Source organism: Periophthalmus magnuspinnatus, chromosome 24, assembly GCF_009829125.3.
Source record: "Periophthalmus magnuspinnatus isolate fPerMag1 chromosome 24, fPerMag1.2.pri, whole genome shotgun sequence".
Lineage (NCBI taxonomy): Eukaryota > Metazoa > Chordata > Actinopteri > Gobiiformes > Gobiidae > Periophthalmus > Periophthalmus magnuspinnatus.
Genome location: NC_047149.1, coordinates 27,244,125 through 27,259,609, shown reverse-complemented (window position 1 = coordinate 27,259,609; position 15,485 = coordinate 27,244,125). Strand labels below are relative to the sequence as shown.

The window sequence follows — 15,485 nt, the reverse complement described above, 5'->3', positions numbered from 1 at the left end:
AGTTTTTCAAATGTGTAAAAACAAAATTTCCTCCATTTTTATCAGAAATAGATTTTTATTTTTCTTTCAAGGCCAAAGCAAAAAGTGTCAGAGAAAGAGAGAGTGTGTATAACAAACAAAATAACAAGCAAAATATTTACCACACAGACACAGAGAGAACAAACTCCACACACACAGAGAACACACAAACTACACACACAGAGAGAACACACAAACTCCACACACAGAGAGAACACGCAAACTCCACACACAGAGAGAACACACAAACTCCACACACACACAGAGAGAACACGCAAACTCCACACACAGAGAGAACACGCAAACTCCACACACAGAGAGAACACGCAAACTCCACACACAGAGAGAACACACAAACTCCGCACACAGAGAGAACACACAAACTCCGCACACAGAGAACACACAAACTCCACACACAGAGAGAACACACAAACTACACACAGACACAGAGAGAACACATAAACTACACACAGACACAGAGAGAACACACAAACTCCACACAGACACAGAGAGAACACACAAACTACACACACAGAGAGAACACACAAACTCCACACAGACACAGAGAGAACACACAAACTACACACAGACACAGAGCGAACACACAAACTCCACACAGACACAGAGAGAACACACAAACTACACACAGAGAGAATACACAAACTCCACACAGACACAGAGAGAACACACAAACTACACACACAGAGAGAACACACAAACTACACACACAGAGAGAACACACAAACTCCACACAGACACAGGGAGAACACACAAACTCCACACACAGAGAGAACACACAAACTCCGCACACAGAGAGAACACACAAACTCCACACAGACACAGAGAGAACACACAAACTCCACACACAGAGAGAACACACAAACTCCACACAGACACAGAGAGAACACACAAACTACACACAGAGAGAATACACAAACTCCACACAGACACAGAGAGAACACACAAACTACACACACAGAGAGAACACACAAACTACACACACAGAGAGAACACACAAACTCCACACAGACACAGGGAGAACACACAAACTCCACACACAGAGAGAACACACAAACTCCGCACACAGAGAGAACACACAAACTCCACACAGACACAGAGAGAACACACAAACTACACACAGAGAGAATACACAAACTCCACACAGACACAGAGAGAACACACAAACTACACACACAGAGAGAACACACAAACTACACACACAGAGAGAACACACAAACTCCACACAGACACAGGGAGAACACACAAACTCCACACACAGAGAGAACACACAAACTCCGCACACAGAGAGAACACACAAACTCCACACAGACACAGAGAGAACACACATAACTCCACACACAGAGAGAACACACAAACTACACAGACAGAGAGAACACACAAACTCCACACAGACACAGAGAGAACACACAAACTCCACACAGACACAGAGAGAACACACAAACTCCACACAGACACAGAGAGAACACACAAACTCCACACAGACACAGAGAGAACACACAAACTACACACACAGAGAGAACACACAAACTCCACACACAGAGAGAACACACAAACTCCACACAGACACACACACAGACACACACACACAGAACATACAAACTCCACACAGACACAGAGAGAACACACACATGTTCCCCATCCTGTATTAAACTCCTTCTTCTCGTTGTTTTAAACCGACTGATTGAATCGTTTCATTAGATCTTTTTTCTTTTTTCTTTTAAACGCTCTCCTTGAAGCAGCAGTGCGGCGCATTTTAAAGCTCACTGTTTCCATAGTAACGTCGCATTCTCAGATCGTATGGCGACTCTGCCCGTGCGGTCGCACTGAGACTGAGGTGTGACGAAGAGGAGCTTTGTGTTACAACGGAAACGAAAGAGCCCAGCAGGGGGCGCAACGCAGACCTCCAGAGCCCAGCGGGGGGCGCAACGCAGACCTCCAGAGCCCAGCGGGGGGCGTAATCCAACCCGCCGCCTGAGATTGAACTATCAACCTCCCATCAGCCCTCACACAGACCTCCAGAGCCCAGCAGGGGGCGCAACACAGACCTCCAGACTCAAACACTCCCGTCTCTTTGTGTCGTAATAAACTCATCATCAGTCGAGTTTCACACTGAGACAGAGCGAGACTGAAGGTGAAACATGGACACAATTTCACACTTTAATATTCTAGTACTACTACTACTACTACTACTACTACTACTATTACTACTACTACTACTACTACTACTACTACTATTACTACTATTACTACTACTACTACTACTACTACTACTATTACTACTATTACTACTATTACTACTGCTGACAAACCTGTGCAGGACTCAGACTCAGGTCAGTGTGAAGGTGAACACAAAATGGAGGATGTAATTTTACTGTTGATGCTTTTACTACAACTATTACTATTACTTCTACTGCTATTACTACTGGCTTAGCTATAGCTCAGCGACCACGCCCCCTCAGTGACCACGCCCCCTCAGTGACCACGCCTCTCTCAGTGATCACACCCCCAAGGCAGCCCCGCCCCCTTTAGCAATCACCACGCCCCCCTTTAGCAATCCCCACGCCTCCCTCACTGACCACGCCCCCCAGTGACCACACCCCTCAGTGGCCACGCCCCCCTTCAGCGCGCAGACGGAGCCAAACGTCCGTGTGCAACTTTGGGGATTTACGACGGCGATAACGACAAGCAGAGTGTTCAACTACTACTATTACTACCATAACTACTACTATTACTACCATAACTACTACTATTACTACGGGAGGTATAGTTCATTCTGGTGTCATAGATCTGGTTGTAGAGAGGTGCATTGTGGGAGCTGTAGTCTGTTTCATTGGTCTGGTTCTGGAGAGGTGCATTGTGGGAGCTGTAGGTGAGCAGCTGTGAGTGTGGAGCACCTCTCTCCAGGAGGACGGACTTTAGGCCTCACCATCTGCGCTCGGACGCACAAACCCTCACACAAACACTCGCACAAACACTCGCACAAACACTCACACAAACACTCACACAAACACTCACACAAACCCTCACACAAACACTCACACAAACCCTCACACAAACACTCACACAAACCCTCACACACTCACACAAACCCTCACACAAACACTCACACAAACACTCACACAAACCCTCACACACTCACACAAACCCTCACACAAACACTCACACAAACCCTCACACAAACACTCACACAAACCCTCACACACTCACACAAACCCTCACACAAACACTCACACAAACACTCACACAAACCGTCGCACAAGCACTCGCACAAACCCTCACACAAACACTCACACAAGCACTCGCACAAACACTCACACAAACATCACACAAACACTCACACAAACACTCACACAAACGTCACACAAACGTCACACAAACGTCACACAAACGTCACACAAACACGTCTGGAAAAGATCTGGGTCTGATCAAAGAAAGAAGCTCAGACAGAGTTTATCTACACGAGTGAGTCTTATTTTGATTTATTTTTACAACGTTCTACATTTTACACACACAGGAGACATCAAATATATGAAGTAAGACGTATGGAATTATGTACTGAAGAAAAACAGGGAAATAACTCAAATAAATATATTTTTTATACTGTATTTGACTTTTTTTAACATCACAGTTCATTTTAAACATCAGTGTGGCTCATTTCACTGGAACAAACTCCCCTGAATTTATTTTATTTTATTTTTTTTAAATATGTTTTTTGTGGAAAATGTCAAATTATTGTCTTAAGTATTTATTATTATTTTATTTTTTATTTTTTTCTGTAATGTTTTTATGTTTATTTGTTTGTTGTTGTTGTTTTTTATTATTTATTTGTATATTTATTTACATGTTTATTTCAAGATTCAGTTCACAGAATGTTTGAAAAATGTCCAGCAGCATTGATTCATTGTTTGAGGAAGTGCGTGTTAGCATGCTGGTTGCTGTTAGCTTTAGCCTGCTCCACTCTGGTCTGTGTGTGTTGTATGAGTTGTGTGTAAAGTGCTTATAAACTCATCGTGGTGAGTCATTAGGACGCTCTGGTGCATAATGTAAAGGAGTAATTCTGGACGACTGCAGACTGTTTAAAATTAAATGAATTAGTTTTGTTTTTTTCATGTTTTTAAGGCTGTAAATAATAAATATCCGTCTCTAAAAAGGCTCTTTGCTTTGAAGACGCTGAGGTTCAGATCTGAGCCAAAGAAAAGAAATGATCAGAGACGGGAGAAAAAGAGACTCGTTTTGTTTGGAAACACAATCCATCTGTGTCCTATTTATAACTCCAGACTCAGGCCCACATCTGGACCAGGAAAACAGGAGTGCTAGCACGTATGCTAATAGCCCGTATGCTAATAGCCTGTGTGCTAATAGCCCGTATGCTAATAGCCCGTATGCTAATAGCCAGTGTGCTAATAGGTGTGAGAGCATAGACTGGGTAAAGAATCGAGGCTAGAGCAGGTACAGAGGATGATCTGGAGCAGAGTTTTGTAGACCGTTGTGTCGTGCGTCCTGATTGGCTGTTGGACTGTAGACCGTTGTGTCGTGCGTCCTGATTGGCTGTTGGACTGTAGACCATTGTGTCGTGCGTCCTGATTGGCTGTTGGACTGTAGACCGTTGTGTCGTGCGTCCTGATTGGCTGTTGGACTGTAGACCGTTGTGTCGTGCGTCCTGATTGGCTGTTGGACTGTAGACCATTGTGTCGTGCGTCCTGATTGGCTGTTGGACTGTAGACCATTGTGTCGTGCGTCCTGATTGGCTGTTGGACTGTAGACCATTGTGTCGTGCGTCCTGATTGGCTGTTGGACTGTAGACCATTGTCCATCAGTCTCCTCCGTGCCGTGTCTCCTGTCCAGTACAGAATGTGTTCAGACAAATTTACATAAACGTTGGATCTCAGTGTGACTCTGAAGTGCTGTACGTTTGCAATTTGTTTTCTCCCCGACAAAACCCACAATGTCGATGAAACGTTCTGCACCGACAAAGACGCCTACGAAGGTTTGAACTTTGAGAGAGTTTAAACGAGAGAGAAATGTGAGAAAATGTTAACGCCTGTGTGAGAAAAGTGTATAAAGTGTGTGGTGAGGGGTTTTACACACAAAAACAGAGAGAATAATGTGAAAATAAAGCTGATTCTTCACAGGTTGATTTCAGGCCGTGTCCAGTTCTGACCTGAGTCTTGGACGAGCTCCAAACGTCTTCACTCTAAAGTTTCAGTCCAGTGACAGAATTGAGTTTGTCTTTCACTGTCTCTCTCTCTCTCTAAACTATAAACAGTATTGCGGCGGTGTAATCCGTGTAAAGGCTTTTATGGCGGTGTTTTGTGTGAGTTGAGTCTTGGTGGAAACAGAGACACGTTTTCGTCGTCTGCTGCAGTAAAACCTCTGGAAAAGTTCATTTTGTGCCTCTGCATCTTTAATGACACTGTCTCATTATGGAGCTTATGTTTTCACACATCAGGCTGAGGCAAAACGGCCCCGTCTCGCAACTCAGAACTGATTTTCTCACATGTTTTCACACTGTCCTTCATCTAAAAATATGTAAAAAAAAAAAAAAAAAAAAGGATTTCATGAGTGTTTGAGTAATTTAGTGATCACTTTTCATTTTAGGTCTAGATTTGTCATTTTATGTTTGAAGCAAAGTTTTGTTTGTTCAAGTCACGATTTTTTCTTCTACAAAAAGAGGCTCTGTGTGTGCGGAGGCTCTGTGTGTGCAGAGGCTCTGTGTGTGCAGAGGCTCTGTGTGTGCAGAGGCTCTGTGTGTGTGCGGAGGCTCTGTGTGTGTGTGTTCTGTGCTGTTTGTTTGATGTTTTCACGGCAGAGTCTCGTTTAAATCCACATTTATGTTTTTTTGTTTTTTTCGTCCTCGTTCGTAGAAACATTAAAATTGTAGAGTTGGTCCAAACAGGAGGAGCCACAGATGATCTGAGCAAACACAATGTCCAGTTTGGGACTTGGGACGAGGAAATGAGCCAGAAACAATTAATCACATATTTTCTTTCAATTAATTTTAATTTTATAAGTTTACGAAAATATAGAAATACCTTTTTATATAAACATAACATAAAACAAACATAAACCCATGATCTAATGTTGTGTTTTGTTTCATTCACATGTTTGAGTCACTTTATTGTTAGTCTGTAACATCTACAAGGATCAAAACGCTCTGCTCCACCTTGTGATGTCATCAAGTGGGAGTTTTCATGTTAACTCCTCCTTTTACCTTTAGTTCAGTCGAGATAAGAGACAACTCCAGGACTGAAATGTGTCTGTCGGTGTGTGTGTGTGTGTGTGTGTGTGTCGGGGTGTGGGTGTGTGTGTGTGTGTGTGTGAGGTCACAGGGGACAGAGCTGTTTGTAATAATGAACAGAACACAGAAAGAAAAACAAAACATCCTCCTCCTCCTCCTCCTCTGTTCCTCTCCTCTCCTCTCCTCCTCCTCTCCTCCTCTCCTCCTCCTCCTCTCCTCCTCCTCTCCTCCTCCTCTCCTCCTCTCCTCCTCTTCTCCTCTCCTCCTCCTCTTCTCCTCCTCCTCCTCTCCTCCTCCTCCTCCTCTCCTCCTCTCCTCCTCTGTGTGTATTTCTCTTGTGTGGTGCGTTGCTCATGGGCACAGGTTCAGTTTGTCTCAGGCTTCAGGGGAAACATGGAGGAGGATAAACTGTTGTTCTGTGACGTGTTTGTGAAACTGAATATGAAAAATACACACGACCTGCGGCGACGCGGCGTTAAGAAGCGACGAGCCACGAACTGAAGAAGAAGAAACGGAGCCGTGTTTCAGACAGTTTCCTGTGGATCTGTGCGGCTCAAACCAGATCTGAGCTCAGACTAAAACTGGACTAGGTCAGGTGACTGCACGCCGGGGCTGATGGGACATTTCTGTTTGTAAATGAGTCGAGTCTTTTCACACTGATCCTCTGGGGTCAAAGGTCAGGCCTCTAAAACGGTTCAACATTTATGAATTTTCCTTCTGGAGATTTAACGATTTAAGGCACAGGGGAATCTGCAGATGTGACGTGAAGTTATTTACGTTTTATTTTTCCAAGTTATAAAAATACGAGTAAACTGTGGAACTTTTCAGGTGGAACCACAGACTAAAGACGTGACAGAGTGAGAGCGACGCTCGTCGAGGCTAACGGGGATAGCGGCTAATCTGGAGCTGAGTTTCTTATTTTAATGTTCAGATCTTGATTTACAGACACAAAAGTGAAATAAAAACTCCAGGATCATGTAGAGGGTTAATACGAACATTTAAGACCAGAATGAGTCTGAAGAGTCGATGGAGCAGGAAGTGCGACCATGATCACCACAAACACACACACACACACACACACACACAGACACACACAGCCGCCGTTTACTCTGCGTTTGGGGGCGGGGCCTAACTCCCACAGTTAATCCTCTCGTCTCATCAACAGAGAAACAGACGAATATTTAAATGAGCAGAAAACACGAGAAACACAAGCCCCAGGAACAAACAGACCAGGACTAAACCAGGACTAAACCAGGACTGAACCAGGTCTAAATCTCCAGTGTTTTCGTGTTAAACATCAGTATCTTCTTTTTGTTTAAACACTTTTCTCTGTAGATTCTGATTCGTCTCAGTTTTAAATAGTTGAACGTGTTGAGTCTTTTCCTCAGACACATGACACACGTCTGAAGTGGAGATGATAAAGTGTAAATTCACCTTGAGCCTCTAAACTTCTCCATTACGGCACATTTGAAGTGTTTTGTGGTTCTGTGGGTTTAAGGCGCCTGCAGCTCTGAGATTACAACTCTCCCTCCGTGTTTGAAAAACTCTGGATTTTTCTTAAAAAAACCTCCTCCACATCCAGACTTTTTTTTTTTTTTTTTTTGTGGCTTCACTTAAAAACTCAAATCTTTGAAAACCACAGGGACAAAACTGTTTGAGGAAAGAGGAAGGTCCTGCACCAGTTTTTACCAGATATTTGAGTAAAATGTGTCTCCACTAAAAATATATTCTATAATCTGCTCCAAAGACGTAAAATGAGCTAACATGCTAACATGCTAACGCCGCTACAAACAGGAAGTGATCATGGGCGCACTTCCTGCTTCAATTCACTTTATGTGTAAAATCTGTGTCCCCTCTCTCTGTATTCTTTTTATTGTCTGATAATCAGGAAGTGTGTGTTAGCATGCTAGTTGTTGTTAACTTTACCGTAATGGCAAAACTCAGCTCTGCTCTCAGCTCGACTATTTTCAAGACGCCATTTTGTTGATCTGCCCCCGTTTAACCTCCACCTGTGACACGCCCCCTGTGACACGCCCCCTGTGACACGCCCCCTGTGACACGCCCCCTGTGACACGCCCCCTGTGACGTCCGCTCTTCCTTCTCCAGTTTTATTTTCTTAATCGTTGATACTCGTAGGATTCTGCAGCGTCGCGTCGTCATTTTGGTCCAAATGTATAAAAATGTGCTGCTCTAGTGTGATGTGCATCTGTCCATAGGGGGCGCTACAGCATGAGGCGCTTTAGTGTGATGTGCATCTGTCCATAGGGGGCGCTACAGCATGAGGCGCTTTAGTGTGATGTGCATCTGTCCATAGGGGGCGCTACAGCATGAGGCGCTTTAGTGTGATGTGCATCTGTCCATAGGGGGCGCTACAGCATGAGGCGCTTTAGTGTGACGACGTTTACGGCGCCGTCAGCTCCACTGGACGCCACAGTTTTCTTGTTTCTTTTATTTCGTGGTTTTAGTTGAATATTGTGATTTAAAATGTGTAAAACAAAATGATCCACAGACATGAGAACCATAGAGACTCAAGCTCAGTAGGTTTTTAAAATGGCGCTCGTTGAATCTTCTTCTTCTTTCACTGTAGATGCGTCACTGTTGTTTGGCCGTGAGCTAATGCCTTCATTCACATTAGGAGCGGATGTGCCGTCTGCCGTCTGGAGCGTGAAATGGGGTTGGTACAAACCCGGAGGGGGAGGGGCGTTTGATTCATAACGCCGCACATCCCCGCCGCGCCGACGCCCTGATCCGTGGCGCCTTTAATGCCTTCTGTTGTTTTTAAAATGTCTTTTTGGACGGTGAAATGTTGGAATCTGCATAGCTCCAAACTAATGAGAAACTAATGGTGCGTTACCGTAAAGCGGCGGAAACGTGCGGTGACATTACGAGGAGCCGCCGCGCCGCTCAGGAGCCTTTGTTTTGTTTGTCGGTGGATGCAGATTTTGTCTCGTGATTGTTCAAGTTGAAAATCGCTTTCTTAAAACTTTCAGAGTGAACTGCCAAAGCTGAAATTACCCATAAGCCCTCTCTTCCACGCTGCCTTAACTTTATATCAACTTTATATATTCATTATACTCTGATCTAAGTTCTTCTCTCAAACTGAAAACGCTCTGTTCCACCTTGTGATGTCATCATGTGGCGATACAGGAAGTGCTCCACTGTGTTTTTAAAGGCACAGGAGTGAAATGAACCTTCCCTTGAATGTCTTTAGAATGATGTTGAGCCGTATCAGAAAAAGTATAAGACCACGTTTTTATTATCATCGCGGTATCGGAATCGGTATCAAGTATCGAGTCTGTTCCTTCGTATGAGACTTTGAAATGTTAGTATCGTGTCGACTTTAGCGCTCGTAGAGGGATTCTGCAGTGTGTTTTCATGTGAACCCAGCCTTACTCTGCTGTCGTTCCATATTTCCGTGGTACGTGTGGACTCTGTGGCGCCCCCTGCCTCTGCGTCTGTCACTGCACTCAGATTATACGTTTATGTTCAGTTTAAAACAAAACCAAGGCCGTTTTTTTTTTTTTATGTGAACAAAACAGAACCGAGCGCACGGCTAATGGATAAACATGACACGTCTGAACGAGAGCGCGGCCTTGACCGACGCGAGCGCAGAGCGAGAACACAGAGAGACGGCTCCGAGCGACGGCTCCAAACGGCTCACACACGCCGCGTTTTCTGGTGTCCATTTTGTGTGTTCACATTCACCACCAGTCAAAAGTTTCTACTCTATTTTTACGACTTTCTGCTTTTATATAAACACAGAAAACGTCACATTTATGAAGTGAGATATTAATGTTTTTCAGACTGTAGAGTGTAATGACGTCACACTGCCACATGGGGGCGCAAGAGGCAGATTTCCCCGTTGGTTACACTGTGTTTTACCATGAAATAATAATAAAAAGGTAAAATTCCTGAGTGTTAAACCTGATCATTTCAAGAACTCACCGTGTTACAACCACAGACTGTTTATAGAAATGCACATCGCTAACCTGCTAGCCACCGCTACGTACCAAACAGGAAGTGATCACGGACGCACTTCCTGCTCCATCGACTCGTCATTTTGGTCTTAAATGTTCGTATTAACCCTCTACATGATCCTGGGGTTTTTATTTCACTATTGTGTCTGTAAATCAAGATATGAACATTAATAACAGACAAATCAGGTCCTTCTTTCCCCGAGGTCCCTCCTGTTAGCATTAGCGTTAGCAACAGGTTTGATTGACAGTGTTGCTAAGCGCCCACTTCCTGCTGTCACGGCCCCTGTTGTGCCATGTTTTTTAATTAATAATAATAATGTTAATGTGTTTTTGGAGGTGACCTGGTGCACTAGGGCCCAGGACATCCACCTGTGAAAGGGCCCCGCCTCCTCCGCCCAGCGCTGCTCCTCTGGCCACGCCCTCAGCCGAGCGCCTCAACGCACTTCAGCACAATTTGCACATATTTATTGTAACTTACTGAATAAAAGCTCCAGTAGAGAGCTTTTAAAACCTTTTCACTCGAGTCTGACGCCTTCGTTTGTTGTGGTCAAACGAGTTGACACTGACAAACCAGCGGCGTTAGCTTCAACAGCCTCGCTCCTGATTGGCTCTTTGGTCGCTATGATACTTTACAAAGACGATGGTCAGTCACCACCACAGACACAGATTTAACACTGATTCAATAAAATAAAGGCGTTTGCATTTATTTTTATTTGCTCGATCATAATTTTTGTGCATTTAAGACAAATTTCGCCCTTGTTTACATTACGGTTGCTAGGGAACAGTTATGGATCTACATGTGTCACGTCTGCGGCTCGTGTGCAACCAGGAAGTCAAATTATAAACTTCACTATAACTATAATTGTCAAACTGGATAAAACTGGTCAGTGCTTTTATGTGAAATGTGACGATGTTAATGAGTCGTGAAAGTGTTAGCGCGTCGCTAACGCCCAGAGCGTGTCTCATTCAGCACATTATAAACGGCAGATTGAATATTGGTGAATCGATGAGAGAATGATCAGTTTTCCGTCTGTGTGATCAGTTTTGTGTCGGAGCGAGACGTCTCCGGGGAAACGGGACCAGCTCAGTGTTCGCCCAGGCTGAAACTCATTCTGTTTGTTTCTTTTAAACGTGTTCGTCAGCTGCTCGTGGGGTCAGCGTCCTCTTATCTGCAACGTTATGAGTTTGACTTTTTCACATTCAAAAGATAAATTTAGATTTAAATTAGTAAAGAGGAGGCGAAAAACGGTCTTTTCTGAGGGAGGAGCCGCTGCAGCTGAAGCTCAGGCGTCTGGTCCTGATGCCTCCTGGTCGACTCCCTCCAGGAGGAGGCCCCGGGGAAGACACAGGACATGCTGGAGGGACTATGTCTCTCGGCTGGACTGGGGGCGCCTCAGGGTCTCACCGGAGGAGCTGGAGGAAGTGTCTGGGGTGAGGGAAGTCTGGGTATTGCAGATGAAATGGATGGATGAAAATGTGTTTGTTTTATTTATATAATTCTTCTACCCTCGTCACTCAGCTCTCTGCAGCAGCACACACCTGATGTTCTTATCGTTCTTGTTTTTCTTGTTCTTGTTCTTATCGTTCTTGTTGTCCTTATCGTTCTTGTTTTTCTTGTTCTTGTTGTTCTTGTTCTTATCGTTCTTGTTGTTCTTATCGTTCTTGTTCTTATCGTTCTTGTTGTTCTTATCGTTCTTGTTCTCGTTGTTCTTGTTCTTATCGTTCTTGTTCTCGTTCCAGACCGACTGCTCCAGTGACAGTGAGAGTGAGGATAACTTCATTGTGGTTCCTCCCAGAGATCACCTGGGTCTGGCCATCTTCTCCATGCTCTGCTGCTTCTGGCCCTTAGGCATCGCCGCCTTCTACTTCTCACAGGGGGTAAGGGTCACGAACACGTCACCACGGCAACACCACGACACGTCACCACGGCAACACCACAACACGTCACCATGGCAACACGTCACCACGGCAACACGGCAACACGTCACCACGGCAACGCCACAACACGTCACCACGGCAACACCACAACACGACGCCGCTGCGGTACAAACTCTGGGCTTTTCCTCTGTCACGCCTGAACAGAGCTGCATCTGTTTAGGGACAAATAACAACGAAAACACGTCGTCCACTGAGTCTCATCCTCAGACTGAAATAAATCTGTTTTTCTCAGACGTGTCTCACAGAAAATGTCCCACAGTGTTACATCCACAGACATGTTCAGGCGCAGGGAGATAAGTACAAGAACTTTACAACTTACTCTGGAAATATAAGGTCTAAAGTCGGAGTCCTGGTCTAGTCCTGGTTTAGTCCTGGTTCAACCTGGTTTAGTCCTGGTTTAGTCCTGGTCTAGTCCGGGTCTAGTCCTGGTTTAGTCCTGGTTTAGTCCTGGTTTAGACCTGGTCTAGTCCTGGTTTAGTCCTGGTTTAGTCCTGGTTTAGTCCTGGTTTAGTCCTGGTTTAGTCCTGGTCTAGTCCTGGTTTAGTCCTGGTTTAGTCCTGGTTTAGTCCTGGTTTAGTCCTGGTTCAGTCCTGGTTTAGTCCTGGTTTAGTCCTGGTTCAGTCCTGGTTTAGTCCTGGTTTAGTTCTGGTTCAGTCCTGGTTTAGTCCTGGTTTAGTTCTGGTTTAGTCCTGGTTTAGTCCTGGTTTAGTCCTGGTCTAGTCCTGGTCTAGTCCTGGTTTAGTCCTGGTCTAGTCCTGGTTTAGTCCTGGTTTAGTCCTGGTTCAGTCCTGGTTCAGTCCTGGTTCAGTCCTGGTTCAGTCCTGGTTTAGTCCTGGTTTAGTCCTGGTTTAGTCCTGGTTCAGTCCTGGTTTAGTCCTGGTTTAGTCCTGGTTTAGTCCTGGTTTAGTCCTGGTTTAGTTCTGGTTTAGTCCTGGTTTAGTCCTGGTTTAGTCCTGGTCTAGTCCTGGTCTAGTCCTGGTTTAGTCCTGGTCTAGTCCTGGTTTAGTCCTGGTTTAGTCCTGGTTCAGTCCTGGTTCAGTCCTGGTTCAGTCCTGGTTCAGTCCTGGTTTAGTCCTGGTTTAGTCCTGGTTTAGTCCTGGTTCAGTCCTGGTTCAGTCCTGATTGAAATGTGTAAAAGTGAATAAAGTGAATCGTCCAGAGTCTCAGAGTTTCAGCACCAGCTCTGCGGAGAAGCGAGCAGCTGAACAGAAACAGACTCCTCTGTCCTGAGGTCGTTTGGTTTCACCGGGTCATTAACACTTCACTGTTTTTATAACCTGGAACTTCATTCAAATAAACCGACCCCCGACTCGACGCTGATGATGAATCTTTATTTTTGTGCTTCTTAAACTGAAATAAAACACGATCTTATCGAGGCTGTGGCATAAAACGTTTGAGAGAAAACAAGCACATTACCAAGACTAAAGCGCTGGTCTTTTCCTTTTTAAAGAGCGATAGAGACTTTGTGGGGTTTTCTATCATGATATAAAACTGTTTCCTCTTTTGTTCTTTTGTGTTTTTATCACTTTAAACTCGTCGTTAAAATGTAAAATACAGAAAAATCATGTAACTTTATTTCAGCACCACGGACAGCGCACGCTCCAGTTTGACCGTCACACAAAGGCTCTTTTAAATCAAATATGTTACTATATTACTGCTGTTTGTCAGAATACACACTGTTCTTGTGTCTCTGAGCAAGACACTTCCTCCTCATTCACCTTCGTTGTTGCAGAACCTGCCAAACAGAACAGAAAGTGAGAAACTAAAGAGAAACTAAAATGTCTTGTTCCTGTCGAGAGTCTAAAAATACTTCACCACCGCGGACAGCTCCCAGCCCGGTCTGCGGAACGTCTCATGGAACGTCTCACGGAACATTTGGGTTTGGAACAAGCGGAAAAAATCTGTTCCTAAACCTCAGATCAACATTATTATTTCTTCTTTCTATTATTTCACAGACTTTATATTTCATTTAAAGGCGCCGTATGACTCTGTTTTCTGATCTGTTTTAATGTTTCCTCATCTCAAACAGACCTGCAGTTCTTCTGTCAAACTGAAAACACTCTGTTCCACCTCATGATGTCATCATGTGGTGATACAGGAAGTGCTCCACTGTGTTTTTAAACTCCACACACCTTCATTTATAGAATCATTTGGATCATTTCACCCCTGGAGTTGCCAATTTTCTGCTGAACTAAAGGTAAAAAGAGGAGGAGTTAACTTGTAAACTCCCACTTGATGACATCACAAGGTGGAACAGAGCGTTTTGAGCTTTGTAGATGTAACAGACGAATAATAAAGTGTGAGTCAAACATGTGTGAATGAAGCAAAAACACAACTCCAGGTCTGTTTTTGATGCACTGACAACGTTCTAAGATGGAGGGTCAGTTTTGTGCGGTACGGAACAAAATACCTGATGTTGTTGTGTCCTTTGGCAAGACACTTCACCCATTTTGCCTTGTTTAAATGTGTTTTGTCAGTCGTAGATTCACCTCTGTCTGTGTGGAGTGAATCCTGCAGAGTAAAGTGTATTTGGTTCATTAGGAGTCGTATAAATCCAGGGCATTATCATTATTACATAATTGAGACGCTGTTTTATTGTTTCTCTCTGCGTCGTCTCTGATCTGTGTCGAGTTTATGACTAAACGACCAGAAATCTGTCACATCATGAATTATCTTTTATAAGCGTTATAAAGAAAAGATTTAAAGGGGCTGGACCTGATTGTTTCTGTCCTAAAACGTGAAAAACAGATCTAGGCCATTTTAAAAGTTCCTCTTGATTTTCCTGATGCGTCTGAACATCCTAATGACTCACCGTGATGAGTTTATAAGCACTTTTCACAGCTCTCAGACTCGCTAACACTAACGACAATGAGCACAACACGACTGTGCTGGGGTAAGGCACATTTATACTCAAATATATGAAAGACAAACCGAGTCCAGGGCGTTTAAAGTGGACGATTTTAAAAATGTCACATTCAGAATTGTTAAATATAAAAGATTAAGCTCCATTTAAATGTTACTAGTGCCTCAAATCAACATCACCATGACAACAAGAGCTCGAACGATAAGATCTGCTGATATTTTTTAGACAATTTAAATTATTTTCCTCAAATAACAACATTTAAATTCAATCAAACCTGTTGCTAACGCTAATGCTAACGCTAACAGGAGCGACCTCGGGGAAAGAAGGACCTGATTTGTCTGTTATTAATGTTCATATCTTGATTTACAGACACAATAGTGAAATAAAAACCCCAGGATCATGTAGAGGGTTAATACGAACATTTAAGGGC

At 44.0% G+C, this 15,485-nt stretch overlaps 1 protein-coding gene across 1 annotated transcript in view; it reads left to right on the top strand.

Moving 5' to 3' along the window:
- Positions 1–15,485, top strand: part of syndig1l (synapse differentiation inducing 1-like) — a 63,192-nt gene that overhangs the window by 34,051 nt on the left and 13,656 nt on the right. Inside the window, exon 3 of the mRNA XM_033991141.2 lies at positions 11,995–12,132. Coding sequence (XP_033847032.1) covers positions 11,995–12,132 — 138 coding nt within the window. The remainder of the gene's footprint in view (positions 1–11,994; positions 12,133–15,485) is intronic.